Raw genomic sequence first — 16,280 nt, 5'->3', positions numbered from 1 at the left:
TGTGGTTCAAACATTAGAAATTAGACTTCTTCAATTGTGGTATTATTTTTGTAGGGGGTGCGAACATTAATCTAACATTTTCTGAGTTATGGGGCATAGAAAAAGTTGGGAACCACTGAGTTAAAAGGCTGAATCCAATGCAGTTATTATACCGACAGAACTATTTCCATCAGAGGAATGGTGACTCTCTTTCCTGAGCTGCAGGCACAAACGTCCCCACAAAACTTTGTCAACAAGTCTGGGGTACCCTTTGGAGCAGATGGCATGGAAAACGGCAGGATAGAGGAAAAACAGCATGCTAGCCAGTTATGCATCCCTGGCTGCATCTACACTACAGAATTAATGGTTTGACACCACTTTAACTGCTCAGTGCTATGGAATTTCGGGGTGTGCAGTTTTGTTTAGCCTTTGCTATCACAGGGCTCTGGTGGCAAAACAAACTACAACTCCCAGGTTTCCACAGGATGGAGCCATGATGGTTGAAGTGGTGTCAAACTGCATTAATTTTGTAGTGTGGCAGCAGCCCCAATCTCAGCGTAACCACTGTAAGCCACTTATACAGCCTGCAATAGAGGCATTGTAACTTTAAAGTAAGAAGAAACCTAACCAAAAAAATCAAACAAACAAACCAACAACAACAACAACAACAACAAAAAATGCAAACTCTACATAAGAAAATTAATCATCAAGACAGTTATCCACACAGTGCATACCAAGGATTTGGCCACTCTCACAGCTTCTTTCCCGATACATTTCGCTGAGATTTTGTTCAATGGAATAATGGTGTAGCGACGCTTCAGTTCACCCTTTTCTAGCAATTTTTTGCCAGTAACCTAATAAACAAAGGAACAAAGGTCAGAAATTGCTTTACTTACATGCTAATAGCTTTAATTCATAACTGGTTTTAAAATAATAGGTTGTACTGTAGTAATATAAAATGCCTTCTGAGAGATTAAAAGCTTCAGATTGGTTAAAACATAAAGGCTAGTTCTAACCAGGCTAATATAGGCACACACATGGTAATTATCAAGATTAACAACCTGACTTCACACATTACCTTCTTGTGTGCACACCTAAAATCCAGAGTTTTGAAAGAGTTATTTTTCCAAAGTTTAAACAAAAACCAAAAATTTCTCCAAATTCTGGTAACAATATAATGCATGATTAAGTAATACACAGGTGCATGATACATAGGCACAGCCACAAGAGCTAGGACTGATTACAAGTAAGTGTCACCTACACCAGTGGTTTTTGAACTTTGGTCTTCCGGAAGTTTGAGGTTTCAGTTTCCAGAATTTCTGACCACTGATCAAGCTGGCTGGAACCTCTGGGAGTTGAAGTTCATAACATCTGGAGACTAAAGACAATGAACTATACTATAATAGTGGTCCAACCTTAGCTTGCTGCTACCTAAAGTGTGGAATGTCCTTAACAAGCTGCATATTTCTCTTTTAATTAACTAAATCTATGAAGAACATACCTCTGTGTCCACCACCACATTGTACAGTCGACCACCAGCAACCACTTCTAGTGCTGTTGCCGTAGAGACATCTTTCACAGTAATCAGAGACGCCACAAGCCCCTTGACATGATTTGGGTTCCAGTTTCTTTCTGGATCCCTTAAAACAAATTAACATAGTTAGAAATTCCACTACTGCTAAGTACAGCCCTGCCAAAATGAATAGCTAATGGATTTTCCTCCACTTCCTTGTTTCAACAGAAGGCATTATAATGTAGCCTTCTTCTACCTCAGGGATGGGAGTGTGGGGTTTTTGCAGTCCTTGACCCATCTAAACCCCACTATTTCTTAAACAAAAAGGTCTCCAGACATGACAATTCACCTTTTAAATAGGTTGTAGACCCACCTGTGTTGTTTATCATCATAAACTAGCAGTCTTCCAAAAACAGAAGTGGAGATAGGGTCACTGTCAGTACCCCACCCCCAGCTTTTCATTTTTGGCAATTTGTGATGTCCCTGGAGACTTTGAATAGTAAAAAATAAATGCCCCACACATTTGCCCCTGTTGCCCAAGCCTGCTCTACCATCTGTATTCCAGAATATTCATGATTAATTTCCATCCTGGCCATTGACTATGTTGGTGGGGCACTAGGTCTTGGGAAGGTTGTTTTTACTGAACAGATTGTTCCATAGCCTTACCTGTACTCAAAACGCAGATTGGGGAACTTGGTCATTAAAACTTCATAGGATTCTCTCAAGTGGTTAACTACACGAGACAACTCCCTTTGTTTTTCTAAAAGGTTTTCTTCTTTTTTATCTGGAATAGCCAACACATAGAAATCCTCGGCTTACTGTTTACAAGGTTTCAGCATGGACACAAACACACAGCTCATATAGAACTTCCACAAAATGTGTGAAGCTGGTAACAACTTTGATTTAGGTGCCAGAAATAACCAGGTTCCACTTTAAACTGAACCATACCCATTTTAAACATGTGATACCAGTTCTGTTTTTCTATTACCACATGCACTTGTTCATATACATACAACATCAGCATGCCTGCGTTAAAAGTTTGTCTCCTGTCTTGCTTAACTTAGACCATATTATTCAAGAATACCATGTCGGAGTGTCCGTGTGTCTATACCTCCCCATCTTAAATTTCAGTATGTTATGTGTCTTCAAATCACCTGTCAACTTATGGAGACTCATGAATTGGATAGCATTTTCTTAGGCAAAGAATATTCAGAGATGGTTTGTTTGATCAGTTCCTTCCTCTGAAATACAGCCTACAGCACCTAGTATTTGTTGAGTTTCCCATCCAAGTACTAAACAGGGCTGCTCCTGCTCATCTCCCAAGTTCAGACAGGATTTAGTACCTTTAGGGTAAATAGGCCTCATAGCTAGAAGTGACATGACATCATTTCTGGCACACTAAAATGCAATACAGTCAACTGGGGGGGAACACGGGCCTCCTCCCCCTTCCCAGCTGCCCACCCCTGTTCTAAATATATATTGTGGGTATCATACATTTCTGCACCTGGTTACATTTGTTTTCAACATTATCTGTTTCTTTAAAGGTGGATATTATACTCTTATTGCATAAAAATATTCGTATTTGTTTGGACCACTGGAAGGAGGTGGAGGCAATAGCAGCCGAGCAATGCTGAGCAGCCTCCTGTTTCAGTAGCTTCATGCACTTAGTGTATTATCTTTATATCTCTACACGTTTCTCATTAATAATAATAATAATAATAATAATATTTATTTACTTACTTATACCTCGCTCTTCAGCCAAAAGGCTATCAGAGCGGCTTACAAATTGTTAATTGGACATTTCCCTCTCTCCTCCCTTCACTCTTTATCTATTGTTTCAACTGAGAAGACTTGAGCATACCTTCATAGTTCAGCTTCTTCATTTCGTTTTCAAGTTTCTCTTTCTGCTTTTTGACTGCTTCAAAAGCATCTTGGTCTTTCTTATATCCACTATCCATTTTCTTCACTTCAGCTTGTTTGGTCTTGAGCTCCTGCTGAGCATGTTTCAGCTTCATCTCTGCCTACAAAGGGAAACCAGAACATGCCTAAGACTTGAACTGTAATACACTCTCATAGCAGATCATAATAAAACCCAAAGCAAGTCTAGAACAAAAGACTTAGATTAAGAGTTGATGTTTTGCCAGATATGCTGACTAAAACATTATCCACATTGGAACATGAAACATCTAAAATATTAACACTACAGTATATCCTCTTTCAGTTTTTTAAAGAAACAATTCATTTTGCATTGTTCATTAAAATGAAAGGGAGAAAGCTAATTTTGGGAAGTGAAGTTAAAGAAAGACGGGAGTAGGAGTTGGCCCTTGGGAAAGAGATAAATTTTTCAGTTGATATAGAAGGAGCAGTCTTTCATTGGTTCCTTGTCCTGACATACTTCTGCTTACTGCTGCTTGTGCTTTTATCGTCTCATTCCTGCTCTTTAGTGGTATTCCTACAAAAACTTTCAGGCTGACATAGGAATACACATGTACAGATGCTTACTTGTTTAGCTTCTGTTTGTGCCTTGCTTATATCATTCTTGCAGGCCATCATCTGTCCAGCAAGAGTGGCATCTTCTCCATCTTCACTACTTGACAGACCAGCTGACACAGCATTGAAATGTTGTTGTGCAGCAGCCAAGGCCTCAGTGTCTTTATTACTGGCTTCACGAAGAGCACTCAGTGCATCTGTTATCTTCTTGACTTCTTTTTCCTTTGAGACCACAGCTTTAGAATCCTACAGGAAGACATTTTATATAAATTAAAACATCATAGAATCATAGAGTTGGAAGATGAAACAACTTGACATAAATTTAAGCAGCCCAGGTGAACTGAAAGCCACAAAGCTGAACCTAGTCTACAAAGGCCAGTAGCAAATCTTTTTGTTGTTGTTTTACAAAGACTTTCCCAGCCTAACGTGCAGCAATACCCAATAATCTTTATAGTTCAGCTTTACCCCTAGTCTGGAGAGAAAGAAATGAACGATTTGTTCTGTGCATGCAAAAGCACAGTCTTTGTTGTTAGAGCCTGCTCCTCCACTTCAAAGTACTCTTGGACATCTCTATGCAGAATTAAGCCCCAATATGTTCAGTTGGACCTAGTCTCAAGCAAGCATATGAACTCTGTGGAATTCAGTGGGACTTGCCTCTGAGTAGATCAGGTTCGGATTTCTGGTTCCTGGCTTCACTGCAGCGACTGTGTGTGAAACCTTATTCTCTACTCCACCTTTGGAGCTGAATAGCAGAATATGCTGACAGCTGCCTAGGGGCCAAACACAGCAATCCCTTGTGCATTAAGACTGAGTTTTGAAACTGAGGGAATATCCTATAGCAGGTTGTGATATTGTACCTAATGAACATGGGCTGGAATCTTGTTGGCTAATCCCAACTAGAGTTGACCTACTGAATCAATTGTAGCGGTGAGTCAACATAGGTCAGTCTGATTGATTTAATGGCTCTACTCTAGTCTAATACAGGATTTATTGGCACACTACAGATATTATAGTACTGGCTAACACCCCTGCCTAATAAGGGTGCTTTTAGCCAGGTTATCACATCACCTTTCTAGTTCCCACACTACATTCCAATTCTCATTCATGCCTACTCCCCTTGGTTTTAGGCAACATCCTTCCTCCTGCCTTGTCCCCCAATGACCATCGCACTGTTAAAACTGAATTTGTCACCTCATCTCAACACCCACAAAGTTTTACATTTCTATGGACATTCGCACACAGCTTGCTTACACAGGTTTGTTCCTGGGCTTTGCACCCCATTCCATGCATCAGGGGAAGTAGACTCAAGACTACAAAAGCTCATGCTACCAACTTCTCTCTCTCAGTTAGTCTCAAAGGTGCTACAAAATCCCTTTGCATACTGATTTTTCCAGATTAACAAAGCTATGTCTTTGAATCAGATTTAGATAATGGATTGTAGTGGGAAGGCATATTGCCTAATAGTACTGTATTCTTAATTTTGAAGCAGCCTAAGCATAGTTGTGTGAAAAAGAGTATGTAATTTAACAGAAAATGTACCCCCACTGACCTCTTGCATGCATTTCACCAGCTCTCTGTGCCTTTTTTCTTCACTTGCCAAGTTTTGCTTTTTGATATCCAGTGTACTTTGCACTTTGGTATCAGTTCTCTGAACTTCAGCAAGAGCTTCTTCAAGTGAATGAAGCACACCACCAAATTCCTACAAATATACCAACTGTTAGCCAAGCCTTCTATATATTTGCAAGTGTGTCTGAAAAGTGTCAGTCCACTTAACATGTCTCACAGAAAAGTGACACCACCAGAAAGTGGAGAGGAAGGAAGGGATAATAAACTGTGTTTTGGGAATCTGCCCTTGGGAAGAATCCTCAAATACCTTCAGGAACAATGATAAAGAATCATCTTGTTTGTTATTAACAGCACAGCTCATTAGATATCTCTATGCCAGCTGAGGCAGAGATGAGAAACTGTTTGAAGTTTTATCTTGCAAGTGCTACAGTATAATTTACTTTTCAGGAACAGCCTAACTAACAGCCATACTGTTAGGATCACTGCTTTGGGCAAATTGTCAGCTTAGAAGACTGGTTTTTGGGGAGATCCTCTATAAGAGCTTAGCCTACCTCAGCCTCCTTCATTCAGGGTTCTTGAAACAGAGAGTGTTTGGTGGTCTCAAATTATAACCTCTACTACAGCTGCTCAGTTGTTTTATTTACAGTGGGCCCTTGATATCTGGGGTTTGGTTCCAGGATCCCATGTGGATACCAAAAGACGTGGATGCTGAAGTCCCATTACATGCATAAAATGGTATCCCTTCTATAAAATGGCAAAACCAAAATTTGCTTTTTGGATTTTTTTTTTTTTAATTCAAACTGTGGTTGGTTAAATCCATATGCAGAATCCACACATAGGGAGGGCTGACTGTATTTCTACGATTAGAATGTAGCTAGCTATTGGTTGCCCTAAAGTCAAGAACTCATATACTACTGAATTACTTACTGCTTAAAATTAACTAATGCAACTGTCAATGAAATGTAATTGAATAGATAGTACATATTCCATAAAAGAAATTTTGATTTTTAATTCCCTGCATCAGCAAATTTCAAGAACAGCTTAACAGGTCTTACTTGATCCCTTTTCTTTTCCATTTCTGATATTTCTTTGCTGAGTTCCTTTGCCGCCTTCTCATTCTCGGTGATCTTTTCTTGACATTTTGAAATATTGTCTTCCATTTCCTTTAGCACATCAGCAGAATGTGCTTTGGTTTCTTCAGCTAACCCAAACTGATATGCAATATAGAGACGACTCAGATGTTCTATCTCTCGCATAACCTTTTGGTATTCCAAATAGGAGGATCGTTCCTGGAAAGACAACCAATATGATAAGACATTATTCCAAGCTAAGATGAAAGAATGGGCTGTATTAATTCAGCACACCCAACAACAGATCAGCTTCCCTCAGCAGGACAATGGGGAGATCATTTCCCCGCTCCCACTTTGCTCTAAAAGAACAAAAGAAACTCCAGAGCAGATTTTGGAAGGGCATGTAGGGCTGAAGGTGAAGCAAGGGAAGTCCCATGGCATGTATGGGATTCCACACACATAATTTTGCCAAGTATAGTAATAACTACAGAATGCATGGCCAGCGATGATCAGTGTTAATTTCACAGGAAAACTCAGTCAGATTATTGACTGAGAAAATATTCCTCCAGCATATGGGCCCACCTGACTTTCTCTCAAAAGTAAGAGAAATGAAGTACATACATCAAAATCTATTTTGCCCATTAAAAAGGCATAAGAGAAACAGGGTTCAAGTTAAATGATATTGTGAGCTACTCATTTAAAAGAAATTTATTCCATCCTTCACTTAAATTGGTTCTAGAGTGGTGTGTATCACTGAGTATCAGAAACAATAAAATCACATAGTACTTGCACCATTTTCTGTTTATGCTGTTTCATAATTCACTTCAAGGAATGGCTGTCCAAATCCCATTCTATAGCATCCAGCAGCCATCTCCTGCCCAGTCTAATACTAATCTGTCTGCTTATAAAAATTAAATGACAGGAACAAGAAGATTAATAGTCAATACCAAAGATTTTGGATTAGTTCCCAAACACCCCAAAAACAGTGGCTGCACTGTCTGAGGATTCTAAGAGTTACAGTCTAAAAAGCAATTTTTACAAGCTTTGGAACTCAGCCTTATTCAAAACACTAAGGCAGTTGTTGTAGCAAGTTAAAACCTGTATGATCACAAGTTCACATCAAATTTTAAATATTTTAAAAAGACTGACTGCGAGAGAAAAGACAGACATAGGCTGAGGGCTTAGATGTTGTTTCTGAATCAACTTGCAAAGGATTGCAAAACATAACATTTGTAGTTTAAATCAGAATTACCTCTTTCAGTTTCTGCAAAGTGGGTGTGATTTCTTCTTCTAAAATCTGTAAAATAAACCCCCAGAACATTTTATTTTCTATTTTCCCAAATGTTTTCATCATACTTTAAGTGGATGGCATAGTCAGGTTAATAAAAATTTAAAATTAAAAAGTAAAAAGACCTAAATACCCTAAAGATACCAGGGATCTTGGAAGCTAAGCAGGGTCAGGTCTGGGCCATACTTGGATGGGAGACTACCAAAGAACATCAGGTGCTATAGGCTAAATTTCAGAGGAAGGCAATGGCATTCTGAGTAATACTTGCCTAAGAAAATGCTATGAAACTCATAGGGTTGCCATAACTTGACAGGCAACTTGAAAGCACATATGTATACACAAAGCAAAGAACAAAGAAGTCTTTAAGACTGGAAGTGATGTATAAGAGTCAGTATCAACATCTCTTTCATTCTCCTTAAACTATCAAATCTGCTTTAACGAACTTTATCAGCTGTCCTATTCCTGAAAAGCAACAGCAGTGAAACAAAACAAACTAATTACAAAGTTCTAGTACCGTGCAAATTTCTTTAAGCTTTGCTTCTTTTTTCTCTATTGTCTTCTGGGCAGCTATTTTCTTGCACTCATACATCCTTGTGCCAGCGGCTTCTTCAATCATAGCCAAAATCTACAAGAACACCACATACTTTAAAAAAAAAAAAACTAATTGAGCTGAGATTAAAGTATCATGGACATAAAAATAATGCTTACCTCTGGAGGCTTCATATTGAGAACTTTGGTAATGCGCCCCTAAAAGTTAAGGGGGAAAAAAACGATTAGTCAACAGTCTTTTATTAATTTAAGTAAAAGTGAATGATTCCTCATTTCCCTAGCATCCCAGAGTGATTTGGAAAGAAAATAGCTCAGGAAAATACTAAGGTACATGTACGTCTTCTTCGTGGTCTCTATGAATCATACAAATGAGTTGTACTGCGCCTGCAATCCTAAATGCACAAGATCCTGTCTGCTCTTTGAAGCTAAGAAGGGTCAGCCCTGGCTAGTACTTGAATGGGAGATTACCAAGGAGTTTCTGCAGGCTATATTTTGGAGGAAGGCAAAAAACCTCGAGGAGTTCATGGGCAAATAAAATATATTTATTTACAATTTCAGCAGCCAAATATCCAGATTCTAGCTAAAAGAACAAAGAATGTTTATGAACAGGTGTATTTTGAAAGCATTCAAATTCACATGCAAGACATCACCTTTATTTATAGAAAACCTAAGGAGGCTGACTACAAAGGGTTTGGAAGATACAAAGCACAATCCTGTGCTTACTGACTCACAACAGTGCCAATGAATTTGGTGAGCCATATTCCCAGCCATATGCGTGGAAAGGATAGCAGTTTAACTCCCTGCCTCATGATCTAAAACAACTAATACAACATAGAGCACATTACAAGGAGAAAGAACAGGGACTAGATTTATAGACACACATACTGTACCTGCATAATAAGAAAGTGAGGATTATTGACATTCAATCCAATAGAGCAGAAAAGATCCTGTACTCTAGTATTGTTTGCATTCACACCATTGATAAGATATTTATTTCTACCTCCTATTACCACCTGAAGGAAAGAAGAAAGAAGAGTTATTATGTACCAACACATTACCTTTCCTAGGGGCTCAGGCAAGTAGACTACTTAGCACATGCAGCGAGATGTGCCATCCGTATTCCCAAGAGTAACACGAGTTAACGCACATTTTGAATGTTTCTATTTGCATAGTGAGGCTATACAATATCTAGAACCTAACAATGGCTCACCTGTCTTGTAACTGTAATCTCATCATGATTCTCAAATCCTAGTGGACTCTGCTTCTTATCAAAATTATCAAAGGTGATTGAGACAGTAGCCTTAGTAATTCCCGCCTGTCCATTTTTGTATACAAGATCTTGCAGGTTGGAAGCTCGTACCTGAAAATTTAACAAAATATATTTTTAAAGGGTTGTTCCCATGGGAAATTTTATTGCTCAGAAAGATTTCTATAAAACTGCTTAGCAATGCAAGGACCAATCTGCATGGCCCAGTTCCTGACATTACAAGAATTGCTGATGCACAGTCTAGAGTCATGGTGGTGAACCTATGGCATGCATGCCCTCTCTGGCACATGAACCCATTTCTGAGGACACTGAATGCCTGGGAGGGTGGGAGGAAAGAGGAGATGCTGCCTGTTCCTCTGCTTCTCCCTACACTTCCAGGCCTTTAGCTGTCGCTGGGGAAGCCCCCCCCCCCGCCCCCCGGTAAGACCCAGTGCGAGAACATCTTTGAGTTTGGGCACTCGGTCACTAAAAGGTTCACCATCACTGCTCTAGAATCCTATCAGTAAGAAAACTACTTTTACTTGTAATGCAGTTTTGATTTCACTATATCAGGTCAGTTTCAACTCTTTCCTCTCCTCCCCCATGCTTCCAAATACTTTCTTTTTCTCGCATGCAGCTGCATCTATTCCAGTCACCATTTTGGCAGGGTTATAAAGAAAGAAGAAAAAAAAAAAGGGACAGTCTAGGGACAGGTATTACTCCTTACTGGAACAGGTATTCTTGCACATTGGAGGGGGGCTTTGGGCAAAATTTGTGGGTTATTTTCACCCACAAATCTTGCAGAAAAATTACATTTTTGTGTGTAGGGGGGGCCTTAGGGAACTGAAAGTTGGGTTCTAGGCCACACGTATTCTTAACATTCCCTACCTCTGAACTATATGAATTCAATTTACATTTGAATGGTGTTAAGTTAGCAGTCCACAATCTGTTTGAACAGTGACAAGTGCAAATAAAGATAGCAATTTGAATCCTGTTTCTGCCATCTTACAAGCTAGTCTCCTTTCAGATGTGTTACTCCCACATCAACAGATATTACACCAAATCAACATTACATAACCTGCTTGTTTTGCTTTCAGACTGCATGGTAAGATTACCATACTTATTTCATTTATCACTGTATCACTCTTGTAAGACAAGTGATTATTTGGTTCTACCAAATGGAAAGAGGCATTGAATTGGCCAAAAGTACATCAAGGCATTAGTGACAATGGCAGGTTAATGACATTTCTTCCCTCTTCATGTTTCAGTGCTACCCATGGGACCAGCAGTTTTCTGCTGAAACTACACATTCGTGTTGAAAAATATGAATCCTGACCAAAGTATGGCTAAAATTTTCTAGTACTTATTTCAGATTTTTAAAATGAACAACATCACAGAACGCTTTGTGATGGGACATAGAATGAGTCAGTCAGCTAAAACCAATGCTAGTTCTAGCTAAAACAGACCCTATGAAATAAGGGACAGGTTAGTTGGGAATAACAAGTCCATTCATTTCAGTGAGGTTATACATGGTAGGGCTATGGTTATTACAAGCAGGTGGTAGGGCATATCTACAACATATATACTCACTTGTGACAGATTGGTGATGCCCAGCAAGAAACAGATGGAGTCCAGAATATTTGACTTGCCACTTCCATTTAAGCCAGTAATGGCATTGAACAATGGGTCAAAGTCATTAACCTCTGTTCGTTGAGCATAAGATTTGAACCCCTCAAGGACAATTGATTTGATATACATTTCAGCTGGTCTTCCTGATAATTCCAAGCAAATCTAGGTCCAACCTATGAAAGAATATGTGCAGTTTGTAATTCTGTGGTTAACAAATGTGCATGCTTCCTAAAACAGCATTGGGAAGAATGAAGCAAATGGCCGATGAAATGTTACAATCACTTATTTGAGATTAAGTACTGTATTATGAAGCTCACTGGACTTTGTTTTATAGTAGCAATGCACAGGAAAGCCTCACATCTCCTGGCAAGCAAATGAGAATACAGTGGTGCCTCGGGTTACGAAATTAATTCGTTCCGTGGCACCGTTCGTAACCCGAAAAGCCTTCGTAAGCCGAATTGCCATAGGCGCTAATGGGGAAAAGCCGCGATTCCGTGCGAAAAAGCCGAAAAAAGCACCAAAAGTTTTTTCGTAGCCCGAAAAAACATTCGTAACCCGAAACAATGTTTTCCTATGGGATTTTTTCGTATCCCGAAAATTTCGTAACCTGGGTATTTCGTATCCCGAGGTACCACTGTACAAATAAACAAAGCTCCATTGAGTTCAGTTAAAAGACCAGAAATTCTGTTAGTTCTGTACTGGGACATAGCGCTACAAACATTTGCTGGATTGTAGCTAGAGATATTACAGTGGGACCTTACTATCCGCTGGGATTTGATTCCAGGACCCCCACCCCACCCCACGGAAAACAAAATCTGTGGATGCTCAAGTCCCATTAAATATAACGGCATAGCAAAATGGTGTCCCTTATACCAAATGGCAAAATCAAGGTTTGCTTTTTTGGAATTATACTTTTTTGGAATATTTTCAAGCCATGGATGCTTGAATCCGTAAATAAAAAAAATCTGTGGATAAAGCAAGGTTGACCATACATAACGAAAGCTTAGTACAGGTACAAGATGCTGGCATTACGTTCTGAAGCTTTGAATGACTTGGGACCTGGGTATAGACTTCAGTTGTACTTTTTTACCTACTACAGTTCTAGTAAAATTTAGACCAAATGGAGCCTGGTGCATAACACACACACTTAGAACAAAATGTAAAACTGCCTCTCAAGCTTTGAAAGAAAATCAGGTAAAAATACTGAATAGGTGGTATCTCACCCCTGTTAAAATCAAAAAGATTTATAAAACACAGAAAATAAAATGCTGGAACTGTAAGAAAAGTGAGGGTTCACTATTCCACATGTGGTGGTCATGTAGCAAGGTCAATAAATTCTGGTGCAAAATACATGCAGAAATCCAAAAGTTGTTTGAGTGTAAGTTTAAAATGCTACCAGAATTTTATTTACTAAATATGATACCCAAACTAGAAACAGGAATTATAAAAAAATATTGGAGAGTTTTGTTATATTTAGTGACGGCGGCAAGATTAATCATTGCACAAAATTGGAAAAGCAAAAAACCTCTTTTACTGGAAGATTGGATTAGCAAATTGCAAGAAATGAAAGAAATGGACAGATTAACAAAATTGCTACACAATAGACCTGAAAATGAATGGAAAAGCGAATGGCTCCCTGTAATATCGCTCTGGGAAAGAACATTAGATATTGAGAAAGATATACTGTATGGTTATGAAATAGGAGACACTAATTATATATATATATACATATGTGATAGTCAGAATTAACTATGTTAATCAGTAAATTTAGAATGATGTAAATTCAAGCTATGGAAAATTAAAATAAAGTTTGGAAAAAAAAAAGAACAAAAGATTTTTGAATGCGGTAACAAGAATGAGAGAATAGACCTTTCAGTCCATCCACACACAAGCTTGCTCAAACTTTCTTCATTCCAGCAGTACAGTTTAGGGCAAAGTGAAGTGTCTGTCATTTTGTCATTGCATTTATTAAGCCATGGGACACTGGAAATCCTAGGTCAACTATTAAATATCACTTAAAGAGATCCACGGGGAGATACAGTTCTACCTTCTCTCCACCTTTGCTTATTCTGTCCCTCTGCAAAGTGGGCTATGGTCTGGAAAGACTGGCATAAATGGTAGCCTTTTAGTAGGTGTAGACCTTTTTTGCTTTCTTTGGAACAGACTAACATTAACATCTTTTAGGCATTACGGAAAGACCTTTTTCTTTTCTTAGGCTTTTAGCCTGCGATTACACTCACATACAGGAATAAAAATATCACTTTGTTGTTGTTGTGTACCTTAACTTGGTTTCCAATTTATGACGACCCTGAGGCAAGAGTTTTATTGGCAAGTTTCTTCAGAGGTTTGGCACTGCAATCCTCTGAAGCTGAGTGTGACTTGCCCAGTGGATTCCATGGCTAAACAGGGATTTGAACCCTGTCCTCCAGTATACCTCAGTTCACAAAGCCTCTGGCAAAGAAGCTCCTTTTTTACAAAGTCTTTTTATTGGAGTACAGCCCTCCTTTTTCCTGTTTTCTCTCCACCTGGAAGGTTTTTTGTTTCTTTGTTTTTGCAGCATTGATATTGGGAAGAAGGGCTGGAGAAAAATAGACCATCAGTGTTGGGTTGCAGTAGAGTGCATTTTACAGTGTTGGGATGAGGCAAAAATGGGCATCTTACTGCAATCACATCACACACAAATACAACCAGAAGGTGGAACAAATATCTTTCTAACCATCTGTATTTATCTTCACAAGTTTTTTTTTAAACTAGAGAAAGATAGTGTTATTGTGTGCCTCCAAATCCTTTCTGACTTATGGCGACCCTAAGGTGACGCTATCATAGGGTTTCCTTGGCATGTTTCTTCAGAAAGGGTTTCTTCATAGGGTTTTCTTGGCAAGATTTGTTCAGAGCAGGTTTGCCATTGCCTTCCTCTGAGGCTGAGAGAGTGTGACTCGGTCATGGCTCCCAGTGGGTTTCCATGGCTGAGCCAGGATTCCAGCCCTGGTCTCCCACTGCCCTGGACTGATGCTCAAACCATTACACCACACTGGTGTAATGCTGTACTTAATGAATTTTTGGGTTGTGAATTCAAAAAGCTCAGCCAAAATGTTATATCACACACAGCCAATCATTCACAAATCCAATCTTTTTAACCAATTCCATTGTTACTCAGCTTTGGCTAAGTGCCGACAGTGACGTACCACCAATCCATTTTCTTTTAGTGCTTTTGAAAGGGTTTTTGTGTTCCAAATTCAGGTGTTTTGGCTTTTCCCCCCCCCCCCCCCCTTTTAAAAAATCTTTGCAGGATCATTTCATTCAGTTCCCTACAACATCCACACTGTAGAAATAATCCAGCTTGACATCACTTTAACTGCTATGACTCAGTGCTATGGGATCCAGGGAATTGTAGTTTGTTGTGGCACCAGAGCACTCTCACGATGAAGGCTAAATGCCTCACAGATCCCAGAATTCCATAGCATGGAGCCAGGGCAGTTAAAGCAGTCTCAAACCGGATTATTTCTGCGGTGTAGCTGCCACGGCTCACTGCTATGGGCATTTGAGAATATTAGCTTCATGAGGCATTTAAGCCTTCTCTGTCAGAGAGCTCTGGTGCCACAACAAATCCCACAATTCTGCATCATTGAAACACTGCAATTAAAAAGTGGTGTCAAACTGGATTATTTCTCCAGTGCAGATGCAGCCTTTAGGAAGCATCAAAGCAAGTTGTGGAAACGCTGCACACCAGGGAGCTTTTGGGCTTAGGCCACCAAATTCCCACATAACAAGCACACACACACACATATGTATGTGTATATATATATGTGTGTGTATACATTATATATATATACACACACATATAACACATATGTATATATTTGTATACTTATATATTAGTTATATATTATGCAGTATGTGTGTGTATATACACACAAACATATATATATATATATACATACATATATATGCATATACATATTTATATACTTATGTTACTTATATATTATATGGATATATGTATATATATATACACATGCACACATATCTACATATGCACATACATATATATATACTTGTATACTTATGCTATTTATATTATATATATATACACATACATATATACATATACACACACATACATGTGCATATATATATGTGTACATATATTAGCATGCTTGTTACTTATGTTATATATATATATTTGCATATATGTGTGTGTACATTATATATATATAATTGCATACTTATGTTACTTAAATATATGTTCTACATGAATGTATGCATATATATATATATATAATGTACACACATATATATGCAAATACACATACAGAAATGCACATATATATGTATTTATATTTATATAGGCATATGTTACATATATATTATACACTATATATATATGTATGTGTGTGTACATTATATATATATACACATAATGTACACACACACACACATATATATAGGAGCCTGAGTTTTAGAAGCCTGTGTCATTTGGAGCGGAAAGAGAACCACCATGCTCTGGTTCACAATCTTGTACCTCGCTTTGAATCAAAAGCGCCGCATGGGATTGAGGAGGATCCGGTTCCCTAGCTCCGGAGCAAGCTAACTTCCGCCTTTCCTGCTCCGCGGGAGGAGAGCCTGAAGGGAGACGACGACGACGACGAGGCTCTCCTTCTCTTCCGTTCCTCCTTCCATTTGAATTTTGGCGCGGGTTAAAAAGGACCCCTGCCCTCCATCTTGGGCAACGTTCCCTACATAGCTGTCTAACTCACTGCCTGATCCCACCACCGCATGATACTCTTCCCTCATTGGTCGCTGATTGGGTGGGCGTTCTCGCCGAAAGCCCCGCCCCGCCTTCCCTTTAGTCCTACTGTATTGTAATATGAGGGGAGGGAGACGCTTGGGTCGGAAGAAAAGGGGCGGGGCGCGGAGGCGCGCGCGCTGAGCCGTTAAGTGACGTCACGG

General features: G+C 39.1%; 1 protein-coding gene across 1 annotated transcript in view; it reads right to left on the bottom strand.

Moving 5' to 3' along the window:
• Nucleotides 1–16,011, bottom strand: part of SMC2 (structural maintenance of chromosomes 2) — a 30,018-nt gene extending 14,007 nt beyond the window's left edge. Inside the window, exons 1-14 of the mRNA XM_042451868.1 lie at nucleotides 15,853–16,011; nucleotides 11,292–11,503; nucleotides 9,666–9,815; nucleotides 9,346–9,468; nucleotides 8,615–8,653; nucleotides 8,421–8,531; nucleotides 7,871–7,915; nucleotides 6,604–6,837; nucleotides 5,532–5,681; nucleotides 3,995–4,228; nucleotides 3,354–3,513; nucleotides 2,159–2,276; nucleotides 1,481–1,619; nucleotides 714–833 (exon numbers count right to left, since the gene is read on the bottom strand). Of these exons, the coding sequence (XP_042307802.1) occupies nucleotides 714–833; nucleotides 1,481–1,619; nucleotides 2,159–2,276; nucleotides 3,354–3,513; nucleotides 3,995–4,228; nucleotides 5,532–5,681; nucleotides 6,604–6,837; nucleotides 7,871–7,915; nucleotides 8,421–8,531; nucleotides 8,615–8,653; nucleotides 9,346–9,468; nucleotides 9,666–9,815; nucleotides 11,292–11,459 (1,791 nt within the window). The 5' untranslated portion in view covers nucleotides 11,460–11,503; nucleotides 15,853–16,011. The remainder of the gene's footprint in view (nucleotides 1–713; nucleotides 834–1,480; nucleotides 1,620–2,158; nucleotides 2,277–3,353; nucleotides 3,514–3,994; nucleotides 4,229–5,531; nucleotides 5,682–6,603; nucleotides 6,838–7,870; nucleotides 7,916–8,420; nucleotides 8,532–8,614; nucleotides 8,654–9,345; nucleotides 9,469–9,665; nucleotides 9,816–11,291; nucleotides 11,504–15,852) is intronic.
• Between the last annotated feature and the right edge of the window lie 269 nt (nucleotides 16,012–16,280).

This window comes from Sceloporus undulatus, chromosome 2, assembly GCF_019175285.1.
Source record: "Sceloporus undulatus isolate JIND9_A2432 ecotype Alabama chromosome 2, SceUnd_v1.1, whole genome shotgun sequence".
Lineage (NCBI taxonomy): Eukaryota > Metazoa > Chordata > Lepidosauria > Squamata > Phrynosomatidae > Sceloporus > Sceloporus undulatus.
Note: the sequence above shows the minus strand (reverse complement) of the source record. Positions and strands in the feature narration are given on the sequence as shown.